Source organism: Oxyura jamaicensis, chromosome 7, assembly GCF_011077185.1.
Source record: "Oxyura jamaicensis isolate SHBP4307 breed ruddy duck chromosome 7, BPBGC_Ojam_1.0, whole genome shotgun sequence".
Taxonomy (NCBI): Eukaryota; Metazoa; Chordata; class Aves; order Anseriformes; family Anatidae; genus Oxyura; species Oxyura jamaicensis.
Window position 1 is genome coordinate 6754511 of NC_048899.1, and position 13504 is coordinate 6768014.

At 46.8% G+C, this 13504-nt stretch overlaps 2 protein-coding genes across 15 annotated transcripts in view; both read left to right on the forward strand.

Moving 5' to 3' along the window:
• UNC80 (unc-80 homolog, NALCN channel complex subunit) overlaps positions 1 to 7548 on the forward strand; it is a 127706-nt gene extending 120158 nt beyond the window's left edge. For 8 of the 12 annotated variants that reach the window (XM_035332012.1, XM_035332007.1, XM_035332013.1 and 5 more), the window contains 4 exons: positions 2940 to 3021; positions 3520 to 3631; positions 4899 to 5110; positions 5928 to 7548. In XM_035332012.1, coding sequence (XP_035187903.1) covers positions 2940 to 3021; positions 3520 to 3631; positions 4899 to 5110; positions 5928 to 6197 — 676 coding nt within the window. In that variant the 3' untranslated portion in view covers positions 6198 to 7548. The remainder of the gene's footprint in view (positions 1 to 2939; positions 3022 to 3519; positions 3632 to 4898; positions 5111 to 5927) is intronic. The other 4 variants (XM_035332017.1, XM_035332014.1, XM_035332015.1 and 1 more) reach the window with 1 other exon arrangement.
• Positions 7549 to 9376: 1828 nt separating this feature from the next.
• On the forward strand, positions 9377 to 11479 carry RPE (ribulose-5-phosphate-3-epimerase). 3 transcript variants are annotated; one of them, XM_035332030.1, is made up of 6 exons: positions 9379 to 9548; positions 9616 to 9695; positions 9798 to 9956; positions 10083 to 10243; positions 10397 to 10483; positions 10906 to 11479. In XM_035332030.1, exons 1-6 carry the CDS (start codon positions 9409 to 9411, stop codon positions 11026 to 11028), a joined length of 750 nt encoding a protein of 249 aa, XP_035187921.1. In that variant the 5' UTR covers positions 9379 to 9408; the 3' UTR covers positions 11029 to 11479. The 3 variants fall into 3 exon arrangements, with proteins under 3 accessions (XP_035187923.1, XP_035187921.1, XP_035187922.1); XM_035332031.1 differs by having other exon boundaries at positions 9382 to 9548; positions 9798 to 9937; positions 10109 to 10243; positions 10906 to 11467; XM_035332032.1 differs by lacking the exon at positions 9616 to 9695 and having other exon boundaries at positions 9377 to 9548; positions 10906 to 11467.
• Positions 11480 to 13504: the final 2025 nt, after the last annotated feature.

Genomic DNA, 13504 nt, shown 5'->3' on the forward strand with positions numbered 1-13504 from the left:
TCCACAGGCTGCCGGAAAAGCAGTATATTCCTGGTCAGGTCTGGTAAACAGGGAGAGACAGAAAAGGAGGGAGGGTTTACACGGAGTCAACAATCTGTCTGCCACACTAATTTTCATGGAAATACGATCAGCAGTGCCGTTCTTTGATGTGAAAACAAGCCCTCACAAAGTGAAAGGTTGTATCTGAAATTTCAGCCACTCATCTGAAATTTGCAGTCTTCATGACTCTCTCTCCCCACCTCACCCTCCCCCCACCTCCCCCTTCTTCAAAATTTGGGGATAAAAGGCAAAAAGACAGCCACAGCAGGACTGTGCTGTGTGCTGGCAGCTCTGTAAAACTGTGCTGCTCTCTGATCCACCATTTGTCTGCCATAGTTATCTGCAATTTCAGCTCATAAGATCATCCTGAATTATACCAATTTGCGTAATGATTCAGTGCTGGAAATAAGCATCCACCAGCTCACTAAACTCATTTCACTTATGATATAAGCCAGGCCGAAAACCACAGACTCCAGCAGGAAGACACGAAATCCAGCCTTTCTGTTGCTCACCTTTCTATTGTTTGTCTTAAGTGCACAGGTTACTCCATGGGAATCATTTTTCTCCTCATGTATAGCCTCTGTGCCCTCATGTGGACCATCTGCTCTCTTTATCTAATGAGTTTTTCGAAGTATTTTCAGGATGCATGTGAAGTGAGTTTGTTTTACCACTCTAAACAGTGTTTTTGTACTGAATACATCTGTAGTCTGCCTGCTACAGACAGGTATGTCACCTCACCCACAGAGCCAAGAGCTACTGTTCCTTCATCAGACATTGTAACAGTATTGGCAAAAGCTAGTCCAACAGCAAATTATTTTTTCAAGGCTTTCTCAAGCCAATTCCTACTTAATTCACATACTGGCAGGAATCAGTTTTTATGTAACCGTAGAAACAGGAGATGAGGAAAGTTCTACAAGCTGTAATTTCAGGTAGTCAGGATCACAAATCAAAAGACTAATTTGAGTGCGGTCTCTCTGCTCTAATAAGGAACAATGTGCTGCTTCTGGACCTACCAGTCATATGTGCTGCAGTTACTGCCTGGGTTAAGAACACGGTCCTGCTCGCAGGAAGTAACTCTGAGGACTCTGCTTATTCATAGACGGGTGTTTGCATGATGTTTAGGATGCTTTGTATGTAAATCATGTCAATACCCTACGTAAAAGCTGGAAAATATGTTTCAGAGGCTGGTGATCTCATTTGGAAGGGCTGTCTGGGGGAGAAAAGGACTCAAATATATCTTGTTTGTTCTGGCTTTGAGCTTGCATAAGCTTTTCCTTTTTTCCAAACCACTGCAGCTGTGGTGAGATTGCCGAAGGCACGGCTAGGCTTAGGAGGCTGTGGTCAGACGACGAGAAGAGAAACAGCTTCGGGGGCTGAAGGTAGTGTCTCTCCCCTGAAGTTGCCAGTTGTCTCGCCAGCAGAGCTGGTGGAAGCACATACATATGGTTTAAATGCAAAGTCTGGCTTCGGTTTAAACTGATCAGAGAGGAAGGAGCTCAGTTAACCAGACTTTGACCTGAAGCAGACCAGGAAGCTCTCATGTTCTCTTCTACCAAACCTATGATGTGCAGTAACTTCTGCCAAAGGGAAGAATGAGTTGTTCAGGAGAGAGGACTTTTTAAGTCCCTCCACAGATATCCTTCATGTCTTGTCTGACCACGTCAAACCTTAGGTTTGCCTTCTCCCTCCACTCCCATAAGGGCAGATATTAAACCTTCACTCTGTTGGTGGTACTGAGCTCCTCTGGGGAGATCCAAGGAAAACATCTAGAGAAAAGAATGTTGTTTTTCTTTAGATTAATGCGGGCCAAAGGCAAAATGGATTGTAATACCGAATCCTCAACAGTGCATTCCAGATATAGCTGGGAGTTGCTTAAATAGGACGTGTGGCTCAGTGGATTCCAGTCTGTCCCAAATAAGCAGCTGCCTTCTTTAAAGGAAGTCCATCTAAATGTTAGTTGCTATTGTAACCATATGTTTCCCAGACGTAGTTCATTCAGTTAAAATGTTTTGTGACCGCTGTCTGCTAAATGAACAATTTTTAACTGTTTGGAGGAATATGCTACTTTGAAAATGAGGGGAGGGTGGTATTTTTGTACGAAGTAGATTTAATGATCAATTGAATAGTAGAATGAGATGGTGTGTAGCCGAGTCTGTTTTATTGCTAAAGATTGTTTTACTGCAGATTTTCAGCTTTGTACCAAGGTATTAAAAAATAAAAATGTGTGCTTTTATAAATGTATATATATAATTTATGTTTATTTGTATTTTTTTGTTCATTCGCTACAAAGAGACTCAAAGCTGCAAGTGCTGAGTGTGAGGCGTTGTTCACATAACTCATGCATCCATTATGTGAATAGATCCTTTGTCACTTTGTGTTTGTTTTTTGTTTGTTGACTTAAATTGAAATTAAAACCAGATGACAAAATTGTGATGAGGTGATGGAGTCTATTTGGGAGGAAAAAAATAGCTTTTACAACATTGTCCTTAAAAACGGAAACACAAGCAAGAAGGCTTTTGAGCTAGGAGCTCATATTCTTGCCTTTGTTGACAAAGCCTATGTGGCAAAGGATGCAGAGAAGTGAGTGTTGGCTCAGTGGGATGCATCAATCAATGACTGAAAACTGAAATTTGCAGTTATTTATAGTTGGATGCTACCTGTGCGTGGCCAAGTCCTGAATGCCATGACTCCACCTCCCACCCTCTCCTAAGCCTTGGAAGCCACGACCCAACAGACACGTCCCCCCCATCCTTCAAAGACAGTATTTGCTCTTTGAAGTGACTGTGCCATTAGTGGTTTATCTGCCTACTTATTTTTTTCTGTCAGTCACAATTGCCAGGACACCTGCTAGTTACACAGGGTGCTTCTGTGCTTGGCCTAACGCTGTCGACATCTAACAGGGTGGCAAGCGTGCAGAGTGAGCCGGGACAGCAGAACCTCCTTCTGCAGCAACCCCTGGGGCGGAAGAGAGGCCTACGGCAGGTGAGACCATGGGGAGTGAACAAACCTTTCCTTCTCTTTGAGTTGTTTTGTTGTTGTTGTTTTTTTCTAATTTTGTATGTTTTGAAATGATTTCTGCATGTAATGTTTCCCTTTTACGGATTCTGTGATACTCTGGTTAAGGTAGCAGGACCATAGTGCAAACTGTAGCTGTGAGACCTGGCAAACTGGTAAGAAAGATGGTGCACTTTGAGTCCCCCAGTTCTTTACTCCGTGCCCTTTTGTTGGTTTTGTGGTGTTTTGTTTTGTTTTGTTTTGTTTTTCAATTCAAATGATGGTTACACAAAGCACATCGAATACATTTGGTATTGAAACTGAAAAGATACAAAACACAGAAGTTCAGTAGCTGTTTTCATATGAAGGAGATGTCTGAGCCATAGAAACCTGAAAACATGTATCTGTATCCTCCCTGCAGAGGACAAATTGTGCAGTACATGAACGTACCTCAGCCTAACATGACTCTTTCTTCCAATTATCTAGCTTCGACGACCACTGCTGTCACGTCAAAAAACTCAAACTGAACCCCGTAGCCGTCACGGAGCTCGACTTTCAACCACCCGGCGGAGCATCCAGCCAAAACCGAAACCTAGCGGTAAGACAGTGCTGCGTTTCCAGAGCCAGCACTTCATATTTTAAAGTAGAAAATACAATGTCATTGTTTTAGATTAAAGGAAAAGTTAGCACGCTTGAAGAATAGGTAAGCTGATTTCATCACAGAAATAAGAGGTGCCATGTTTAACCAGTTTGTGTTCAGGTTGGTAATGACTGGAAATTGTTACCATCAATTTGCTCTTCACTAGCCTGTACTAAAGGGAAGCCCCAGCATGCTTATCCTTTTCCCTAGTAAATGGATCAGAAAATCGCCCCCTCAAAACACTTTCATGATTCAAGGCCAGCAAGGTAACACTGGACATGGGCAGTCTATGATCGTGTCTCTTAAAAGTGTGGAGGATCTAGGGTATGTGTCCTCCATTCAGGATGCCTTGTCTGTGCTCTGGATGTGCAAATCTTGAAGCTGCTAGTAAGAGGGGGAGAACAAAGGAAAATTGCCACCATTTGCAAGCTTAACAGTTCTGAGTTTTAAGGGCCGTATATGGAAATTAACATGGGACTGTCCGTGCAATATATTTCCAGGAGTCAGCGTTGTCGAGCAGAGCGGGTAGCTCTATTCTGTATATCTGAAGTGTGCAATTAGCTTTGGAGGAAACACCTGGAAGAGCAAAGGTTGCTTCAGAACTTGCTGGGTTTCCAGCCAGGACTGTGCTGGGGCAACAGTGCTGCTGGAGATACTTGGACCATAAAACTTGACCAGAATGACTAAGAGTGGGAGCAGGGATATTCGTTCTACTGCTAAGCTTTAGTCTAGCTGTTGTCAACTCCTCATATTCTTTGTTATTGCTGGGTAGCGAACTCAGTCAGTGGCAGGAATGAGGGGTAATCAGCTGCCCTCTTTCTTTTCCAATTTTCCTGCAAAACCCGGGGCAACTCCCATATGTATTTGATCTTAGTTTTCTTATTTAGTTACGGGCAAAAATGCCTGAGTCACATGGGAATCCAATTCATTATATTCTGGGGTGGAAAGATGTTGTGGGTGATATTTATCTCACCAAGCCATGACAAAGACAGGTAGGGTCAACAGTCTTCAGGAGATCCCTGACTCTTCGCTGTGGCTTTAGAGGAAGCCCAGGAGTAAAAGGCTTTGAGATGGGACGCCATTTAGACAGCCTATAAAGATGGAATGAATCACGAATCCCGTCTTAGCTGTAAAAACACTAGGATGCTCTCTGCTCTCTTACTGTGTTTTCCTTCCCAAATCATAGCATTTTAATACTCCGTTTTCTGGGCTTTGCACCCTTCAGTGGAGCAGAAGCGGTCGGTGACTTTCACTGAAGCTCAGCCTGAGGCAACACCACCGTCCCCAGCCATTCCCCCGGCTCCAGCAGCTCAGCCACAGGGCTGCAGCCACAGCAGCCCCCAGGGGAGCAGCAAGCAGGAAGCGCCGAGTAAACCCGTGCTGACTTCCTCGCCCGCCATCGTTGTAGCTGATCTCCACAGCCAGGCCATTGGCCAGGTAACACGACTGACAGTTTTATCTCGTGTCTGCCCACTGCTTCATCTCAGCTTTGCTGATTTAAATCGCAGGGCGAATCTTTATAGCTGCATTACAGCAGTAGAACAAAAGCTGGCTGATGAGTAAAGGCAGCGTCTTTTCTTAAGGCTGAATTTGCTGTCCTACGCTCTACTTTTGTAAACTACTCGCTTCTCAGTCTTTGCAGCAATTCTTAATTTGTAAATGCATTTCCTGCATCTTTCCGTCATACCTACAAGTCTTTCTGGACCTGTGCAAGTTTCCATCAGCTGGCAGTTACAGCCTGTTCTCTGAGACATGAGTCCTTCAGGAAGGATTACTTCGAAAACTCACTCAGGGTTGTTTTAGCAAAAGCATCACATTTCAAAAGAAGCTGCTTGTCCAACATTTTTCTTTGTTGGACACCACTGAGCGCAGTGAGAGACAATCGCAATCGCCACTTCAACACATTAGTGACATTGTGGTCACTTTGATACTCCAGCAATCTCGTGTCTTTTGGGTGTATGGACTTTGCCATGAGCAAGTGTAGGACACCTTTCTCGAAAATATACTATCGAATTAAATGAGGAAGTGTTAACAACAGAAAGCAGACAACTTTTCTAGTTTTTGTTACAAATTTCATTCACCAGCAAAAAAAAATATAATTGTTAGGGCAGATGTTTAGGGATTTATAATCTGCAGATGGCCCTTTAATGATAAAAAGTAGTTCAGAATGAGAAAATACTTTATGGTGTTCCCTAGCTCTTCCTCCCCTCTCCCTTTTTCTCTGAACATGACCACTGGCTCTCCTCAATTGCAGAGCGAGGCACTTTCTACTGAGAAGGAGAAAGAAAAAGAGGAGGGTTTGGAGTCCCGGCCAGCCACAGCACAAAGCACCCCACCCACCCAGCTCTCTGACACCGAGGACTACGCTGGCCTTGAGACCACCAGCTTACTGCAGCACGGGGACACGGTCCTTCACATCAGTGAGGACAATGGGATGGAGAACCCCTTGCTGGCCACTCACTTCAGCTTCACACACGTGGAGCTTGGGGAGACCGACGTCGATCTAGATGAATCTCACGTTTAACTCTGGGGGAAGTGCAGTAGTGGGAGGAGAGAGAGAAACTGTACCTTCTCCTTTGAGTTCCCTGGTAACTAGTAACTAATTCAAATGAGCACTTTATTATCCAAAAGCAGAATATAGCTAACAGCCTGTTGCTGTAGACTAGCTAATTTCTGTTTGCGAAATCTATTTCTGTTCAGGGCAAGACTGTAGGAGCAGAGAATTTTCAAAAAATTCTCAGGGTAGGAGGTGTGGGTAAGTAGGTGTGGTCCACAAAACCTTGATCTGGCAGCCATGTACTTCGATCAGCAGCCTCTTTGGGTAAGCAGGCTGTTGTACCGTACAAGACAGGAAAGAGAAACCTCTTTTGAGACTGCCCAAGATTTATTTTTGTAGCTTTTTTGAGAGGAGGGCTATATAGCAGCTGTATCCAAGGCTCTTAGAGTTTGGTACTGACAGTGAAAATGCTGACAGAAAGAACCAATCTAAAGCTCAATTTTCACAAGCCTGGGACTGTTTCTAACTTGCGGAGCAATGATAAGCACCATGGAGCAATTAGATACCCCACCCTTTTTTTTTTTTTTTTTTTCTGACACTGCAGCCTTTAGTTGAGTTTACTTTTGTCTGTTGGTTTCATTCCACTTTGCAAGATACTGCCCTTGTGCTACAAAAATATTTGCTCTGTAAAGCTAAATACAGTACATGCCATAAGAAGGAACGCACGTGCTGTGCGCAGATATAGATGGGCAGGGGGTGAGTGGTCTGCAGATGGTATAAATAATCCACTCTGTCCTGCTTTAATGTACTGAGTAATTCATCCCCATAGCTTAAAAAAAAAAAAAAACAAACAAGAAACCGCATCTGGAATGCATGGACCTTCCGGTACCTAGCAACTGCTCCACTGATGCTGTCTTACGTACTTAGATATATAGGGATTTAAAGTAAATATTTATATATGGTATTTTCATGTTCCTATATATAAAATATAAATATATATGTACATTGTAAACAAAAGATGGATATTGCAGGGCAGAAACTTGATGAAAGATTCTATTTTTGGCATGCTGAGATTGTATTTACAAAGGTTCCATTTTATGTACGTAATGCTGATGGCTGCAAGTATTAGATATATACATGTTACATTTATACCTAGGAGGCGATGCCCCTGGGGGATCAGCTGAAGTCACAGCTGAGGTATGGGCTATGCTGCAGCATCATGGAATTACACTGAAATGTGAATTTATCCATTAGCTGCTTACAGATAAACTGCAAAACAGCTGTGAATCAAACCATGAAATCATAAAAGCAACGCCCAAAGTTACCCTGTGCTTTGGGATTCACATAAAGCCTTTTTCAGCTTACATTAGAAGAGCTAGATACTGCGGTTTGTAATCGTGGCATTATTGTGCAGAGGAAAATGTCTTAGATCACCCTGAGAGTTTGCAAAATGTGCTAATTACCAGTTTGGCCCCTGGGGCTTGTAATTTGAACGTATGCGTCATAAACCAGCCTTACTGCGGAGATAGAACAATATCCTATCCATCTCCAAAGAAAGGACTCGCATCCCTCATCAACAACTCCAAAATAGCTGTTTAAAGTACTGCTGTACAAATGATAGTCTCACTGCTGTGGTGCAGCATGCAGTTTTTGCTGTTGTGTGGAAAATTAACTGTGTACCTGGCAGCAGGTTTCAGCCTGTTCAAACCCAAGGAGCCCTCGGGCTGCATGGCCCGGTATTTGCCAAACGCTCACATTTGATGGGAGCTGCACATACCAGTCTGAGGAGGGAACTCGTGCACATCAAACATCTGCAGATGATAGCAAAAGTCATCCTTCTCCCAGGCTCAGGGGTGTTGAGCATGTGCTGCATCCTCTGCATTGGAGGCAAATTCTGTCTGTCTGTCTGTATCTGTCTATCTACCCATCCATCCATCCATCTATCCATAGGTGGTGCACTAACGCAACCTTAAAGTGTACGTGGCTTTGTAAGGGAGCTGGGTGGCAGCATCAATGCTGCTCAGTGGGTGTCCTGAATGACGAACTGCTTGCTTTGCTGACCGAAACGTGCTGTACTGCTGCTTATCTCCTCAGCAAGCTGGAGCCAGCGCCAGCTACCTATGGCAGACTGCTCTGGATTATCTCCTAGCTTGGAGGTGGCTCAAAGAATTGCTAAATTCCAGATGCTAAGTTTTATTATTAACAGTGACGCACAAATGAGAAAAAACACAGCTTCGCTTTCAAATCCCAAGGTAGGCTGGGTTGCAGGCGGGCAGGGAGGAGGAGAGCTTAGATGCAAGCTGAGTAAACAGCTGGGATGCTACACATGCAGAATTCATGGTGCATTTTATAGAGTGACCTTTTCTGCTGAAAAGGAGAAGGGAGAATCTACCTTAATGAAAAGTGGATAACCTCACCGTGGTACTTCGCTCTAACGCTGAGAAAATAACTGTGATTTACTTCATTTAATTCAATATATGTGATAAACGTTGCCATTAAGTTCTCCTGCTGTCACCGGTGAATTCACAGTAGTAAGCCATAGCAAGGACTGAAATGCCTCTTTTTAATGTCTACCCTGTTAGGAAACAGTGCAGCCTATAAATGATGTAGTCTGTAATTCAGTTTTATGATTCAGGTGGCCTGGTGGATGGCTTTGATTTCGTTAGGTGGTTGTGGAGAGATGGAGCAGGCGGGCAGTTGGCTGCTGTTTCCTCGTGTCGTACTGTGGGGCCGGTTGCACTCAGCGCTGCGCCATGAGGTGCACACACCTGTACCGAGCTGGTTTTGTGCGTTCTTGTCCATAACGGAACTGGTGTATCGCTGTGACGACAAACGATGCTGCTTAATTACTGTTAGAGGCCTTAAGTGCGTGTTGTGTTCAACCAGCGGCCGGGCTGTATGAGTCGTGTCGGTGTTTCAGCCAGCCCCGTCGCCTCAGCATTAGCCGCAGACGTTGTTATTTCGCCGGCTGAATACTGGCGAGAGCCTGGCGAGAAGGGCAGAGCTGTGTGCGTGCGGCCGCCTGCTGCGCAGCGCCGCGTGGGGCTGCGAGGGAGAGGGGCTGAGGGGAGGCCGGTTCCGGGGAGGCCGGCTGAGGGCAGGCCGGTTCCGGGGAGGGCTCCGAGGGGGGCCGGCCGCGGGGCGAAGCGCGCGGAGCCGCCAAGATGGCGCCGGGCGCGGCGGGGCGCTCGCGGCCGCGTGGGGGCGGTAGTCCCGTGCGCCCGCGCGGCGGCGGCGCATGCGCGGGGCGGCGGCGATGGCGTCGGGGTGCCGGGTCGGGCCGTCCGTCCTCAACGGCGACCTGGCGGCGCTGGGCGCCGAGTGCGGGCGGCTGCTGGAGTGCGGCGCCGACTACCTGCACCTCGACGTGATGGACGGGTAACGGCCGGGGGGGCGGGGCGGCGGGGCCGCGCGGCGCGGAGTAACCTGTGTGTTCGGCCCCAAGGCACTTCGTGCCCAACATCACCTTCGGGCACCCCGTGGTGGAGAGCCTGCGCCGCCGGCTGGGCCAGGAGCCCTTCTTCGGTAAGCGGCCGGGGGGCGCCGCGGGGCCGGGCCCGGCTCTCCGCAGCCCTGACGGCGCCGCCCGGCCCCTCCCCTCCCGTCCCGTCCCGTCCCCGTCCGCAGACATGCACATGATGGTGGCCAGGCCGGAGCAGTGGGTGAAGCCGATGGCCGTCGCCGGCGCCAACCAGTACACCTTCCACCTGGAGGCCGCCGACAACCCCGGGGCGCTCATCAAGGACATCCGGGAGAACGGCATGAAGGTGGGGGCCGGGGGCGGCCGTGCCCTCGCGCTCCTCGGCGCTCCGCGAAAAGCGGCGCTCCGCGAAACGCGGCCTGCCCGTGCCGTACACGCCGGCCTTCCCGAACTCCTGCCCGCCCCAGGTCCGTCCTGCCGTGTCTGTGCAGCTGGGTCTGTCTGTCCTCTCCCGCAGGTGGGCCTGGCTATCAAACCTGGCACGACGGTCGAGCAGCTGGCACCCTGGGCCAACCAGATAGACATGGCGCTGGTGATGACAGTGGAACCGGGGTTTGGAGGGCAGAAATTTATGGAAGATATGATGCCAAAGGTGAACCCATGCCTCCTACCTAGTGAGCGTGAAGTTAACCATACAGAGAGTAGTGGGGAACGGAATAAACTTTGTGTGTGAGAATAAACCGTGTGTGAGGCTGCGTGCGGCTGAGCGTGGCTCTCAGTGCCAACCTTTTAATGCTTCTCTCAGGTTCAATGGCTGAGGACGCAGTTTCCGTCGCTGGATATTGAAGTGGATGGAGGAGTTGGGCCTGACACCATCCACAAGTGTGCAGAGGTAAGAGGCTGCAACAGCGCAGCACCCTTGGTCAGTATGTTAAGAGTCTCAGTCATCCCTCAGAAAATAGAGCGTAGGACGACGAGCCTTTTGAGCATTCATTTTTGGAAGGAACAGTAAAGCTGACACAGTATCAAAATCATTTGTGCCTTTTTTTAATAGAGGCTGCTGAAGCCCCTCCTAAGTTGTTTGTTGTATACTCAGCTAGCAGGAGCAGTGGTGAAGCAGCTAGCTGTGTGGGGAGGTGCTGTCTGGTCCAAAGCTGATTTGCAGGTGGAGTTAGAGGCATGTTACCTGTGTCTTGCACGTAGTGCTCATTTGTTCATCAGCCTACAAATTGCTGTCTCCTTGCGTGTTTTGCAGCAAGAAAAGTCTTAATGGGTCTGTTCCATGTTACTGAGTGGGTGTTTGATGTCTTCCAGGCAGGTGCAAATATGATTGTATCTGGCAGTGCTATTATGAGGAGCGCAGATCCAAGATCTGTGATCAATCTTCTAAGGAATGTGTGTTCAGAAGCTGCTCAAAAGCGGTGTCTGGATCGATGAGACCTACTCGAACAGTGGTCAAGAAGGCTCTGTGCGTGCAGGAGAGCCCTTGTTTCTCATGCGTTAAGGGAGGGCTGGATGAACATTAATTACGGAAATTTGTTGCTGCTGAACAGAGGAATCATTCCTTCACTGCAATGAAGCAAGCAGCAGTGAAAAACATTCTGGCTGTCTTTCAGGGTTGGAAATGCAATGGTTTGAACCTGTTTCTTGATTCTGTGGAGGCTAATTTTATGCAACAACCTTTAATGCTGAGTGGATCGAACTAAAATTCAGTCAGTTTTTGCTTGCTAGAAGAGTGTAGCATCACCACATGCAATCTCTTGTGGAAGACTCTTATGAACCTGCCTTCTGCTGTCTGTATTTTGTCACTTGATCTGTGCATTCCTACAAAACTTTTCCAATGTCTGCATTAAACACACTTCTCCTGGTGTGGTAAGTCTCCTTTAAATTGACTGTCAAAAATGAGTAGTTGGAATAGTAAGTTTGGGGAAAATGCAGTTTATTAGGGCTGGGTAAAGATGTGGATGATAGAAATATTTTTGGTTGGCTTTTACTGCGTAGCAATACTTGACCTAAGTTGTTTAAACACCACACAAGTCTGTTAAACATCTTTACCAGGTCACAAACTGGGAAATATTTTCTTGTTCACCATTCAAACAGCCAGGTAAGGTGGCTCTGACTGAAATTCCTGAAAGTGACAGGATTCCATGGGGGAGTGTTAAAATGCAGTATCTTGACCCCAACCTCCTTAATTTGTGCGTATGTCCAAGTGAATGATTATGATAGTGACATATGGGAATGCCATGTACTGAAGTGATTTCACTGTATGTAGCTTGATATACATGCACTAGGTGGAAGTAGTTCTTCCACTGTTCAATAGTTCAATTCTGATAGTTAGAAAGCCAAGTAGTTCTCATACCTTCTGTTTGTTTGCGCTAACTTCTTAGCATGTCCTGATTGGATGTGTGGAATAGGACAGTTAAAACCCACTCGAGGAGGACATGAGCGAGTCATTTTAGATAGACCTGCCTCCCGTGGCTCTAATTAGTAGTGCTCACTCTAATGTGTTATTGTGTTCTGCGTGGCATTTTTTCTTGTAAGTTACAGAAAGGCTGCGAGCAGTCTGCTGGTTCAAGGGAGCAGGCCCGACAGCTCAACAATTGCATCCAGGTCAGTTCAAGACCCCTGTAGTCAAATTTGTTCTTACAGCAAAGCTGGGCACATGTCACCTACCAGCGCTGTGGCAGCAGTGCTTGAGCTGGCGCACACCCTGCTGTGAGCCCCAGAACTGCAAGTGCTGCACAGACCAGCCTCTGGGCCGCATCCACTGTGGTCCCACGGCAGCGGAACAGCACAGGAGGGTAAAGCGCTCGGTGCTGGGCAAGGAGACGGGGTGCTGTGATAGTGTGGGTCGTTGTCACCATGAAGGAGGGGGCGTGCAGACAGTGCAGGCAGGGCTCTGAGATGGCTAAGCTGCTTCGTTTTCCTGTGTGGTTTTGTTGTGGGTTAGGTGAACAAACGTCTTGGCTTCCTGTTTCCATTTGCAACCCTTGATGAGAGCTAGCAAGAGAAAAATGGAGTCTTCTGGAGCTACTGCTCTGAGAGCATCTCAGAAGAAGCCAAAAAAAGCTTGGCTAGGAAAGAGGTAATGGTCCATGTGCCCCTTAGACACATTAAAGCTGGAAAGCAGCTGTGTAGAGTATAAAACATTGTGCACATAGAAAAAAAGTCAATGCTTTGGTATTTAAAATGCAGGGTTAAGCAGTAAAAAACAGCTATCAGAAGTTTAGTTTAGGATTTGGAAGTATGACTTTTCGTGCTGTTGTAAGCAGTATTTGCCTCCTACAGTTTATCTCAAGCTGGTTTGAAGGGCATTCAAGCAATTTCCGTTGCTTTTTCTCATTAATTTGGAAAAAAAAAAGGCCCAAAGTCATGCCAGTTGATTGAGAGCTTTACGTTGTGTTCTGAGCACAGAACCGTGCAGTATGTTTTCTTTCGGAGGTTTTAGTTACTTTGTCCCTATTTAAACGTGGCAGTTCTACTTCCATTCAGTCTTACCTTAGCACTGTTGTGGGAGAAGAGAATTAGACACACAGGAAAATTGCTCAGTTGCTTCTTTCTGTGTAAATCCCACCCAGGTGGGGCTGTGCAGCTGGTTGCTATGGCAGTGTCCCTTTACACACCTAAGCTTACAACTATTTGTGACCACAGAGTCAAAGAGTCCATGAAAATAACAGCAACAACAGGTGGTCCTTTACTGCTTAGGACTCGTCCAGTTTTGTGCCTTGATACATAAACTGAAGTAATCCATTAGGCTGTGTTTAGGCTTGGCCTCCTCTATGCAGTAACGCAGTGCCACAGAGGAAGCACCCCAGCTGCACAACTTGAAACCAGAAGAGGTGTTTGCGTATCTACAAGGCCAACAAACCCCAGAGCCGTTACATGTTGCAACGCTCTGATAAAGTTTCAGCAA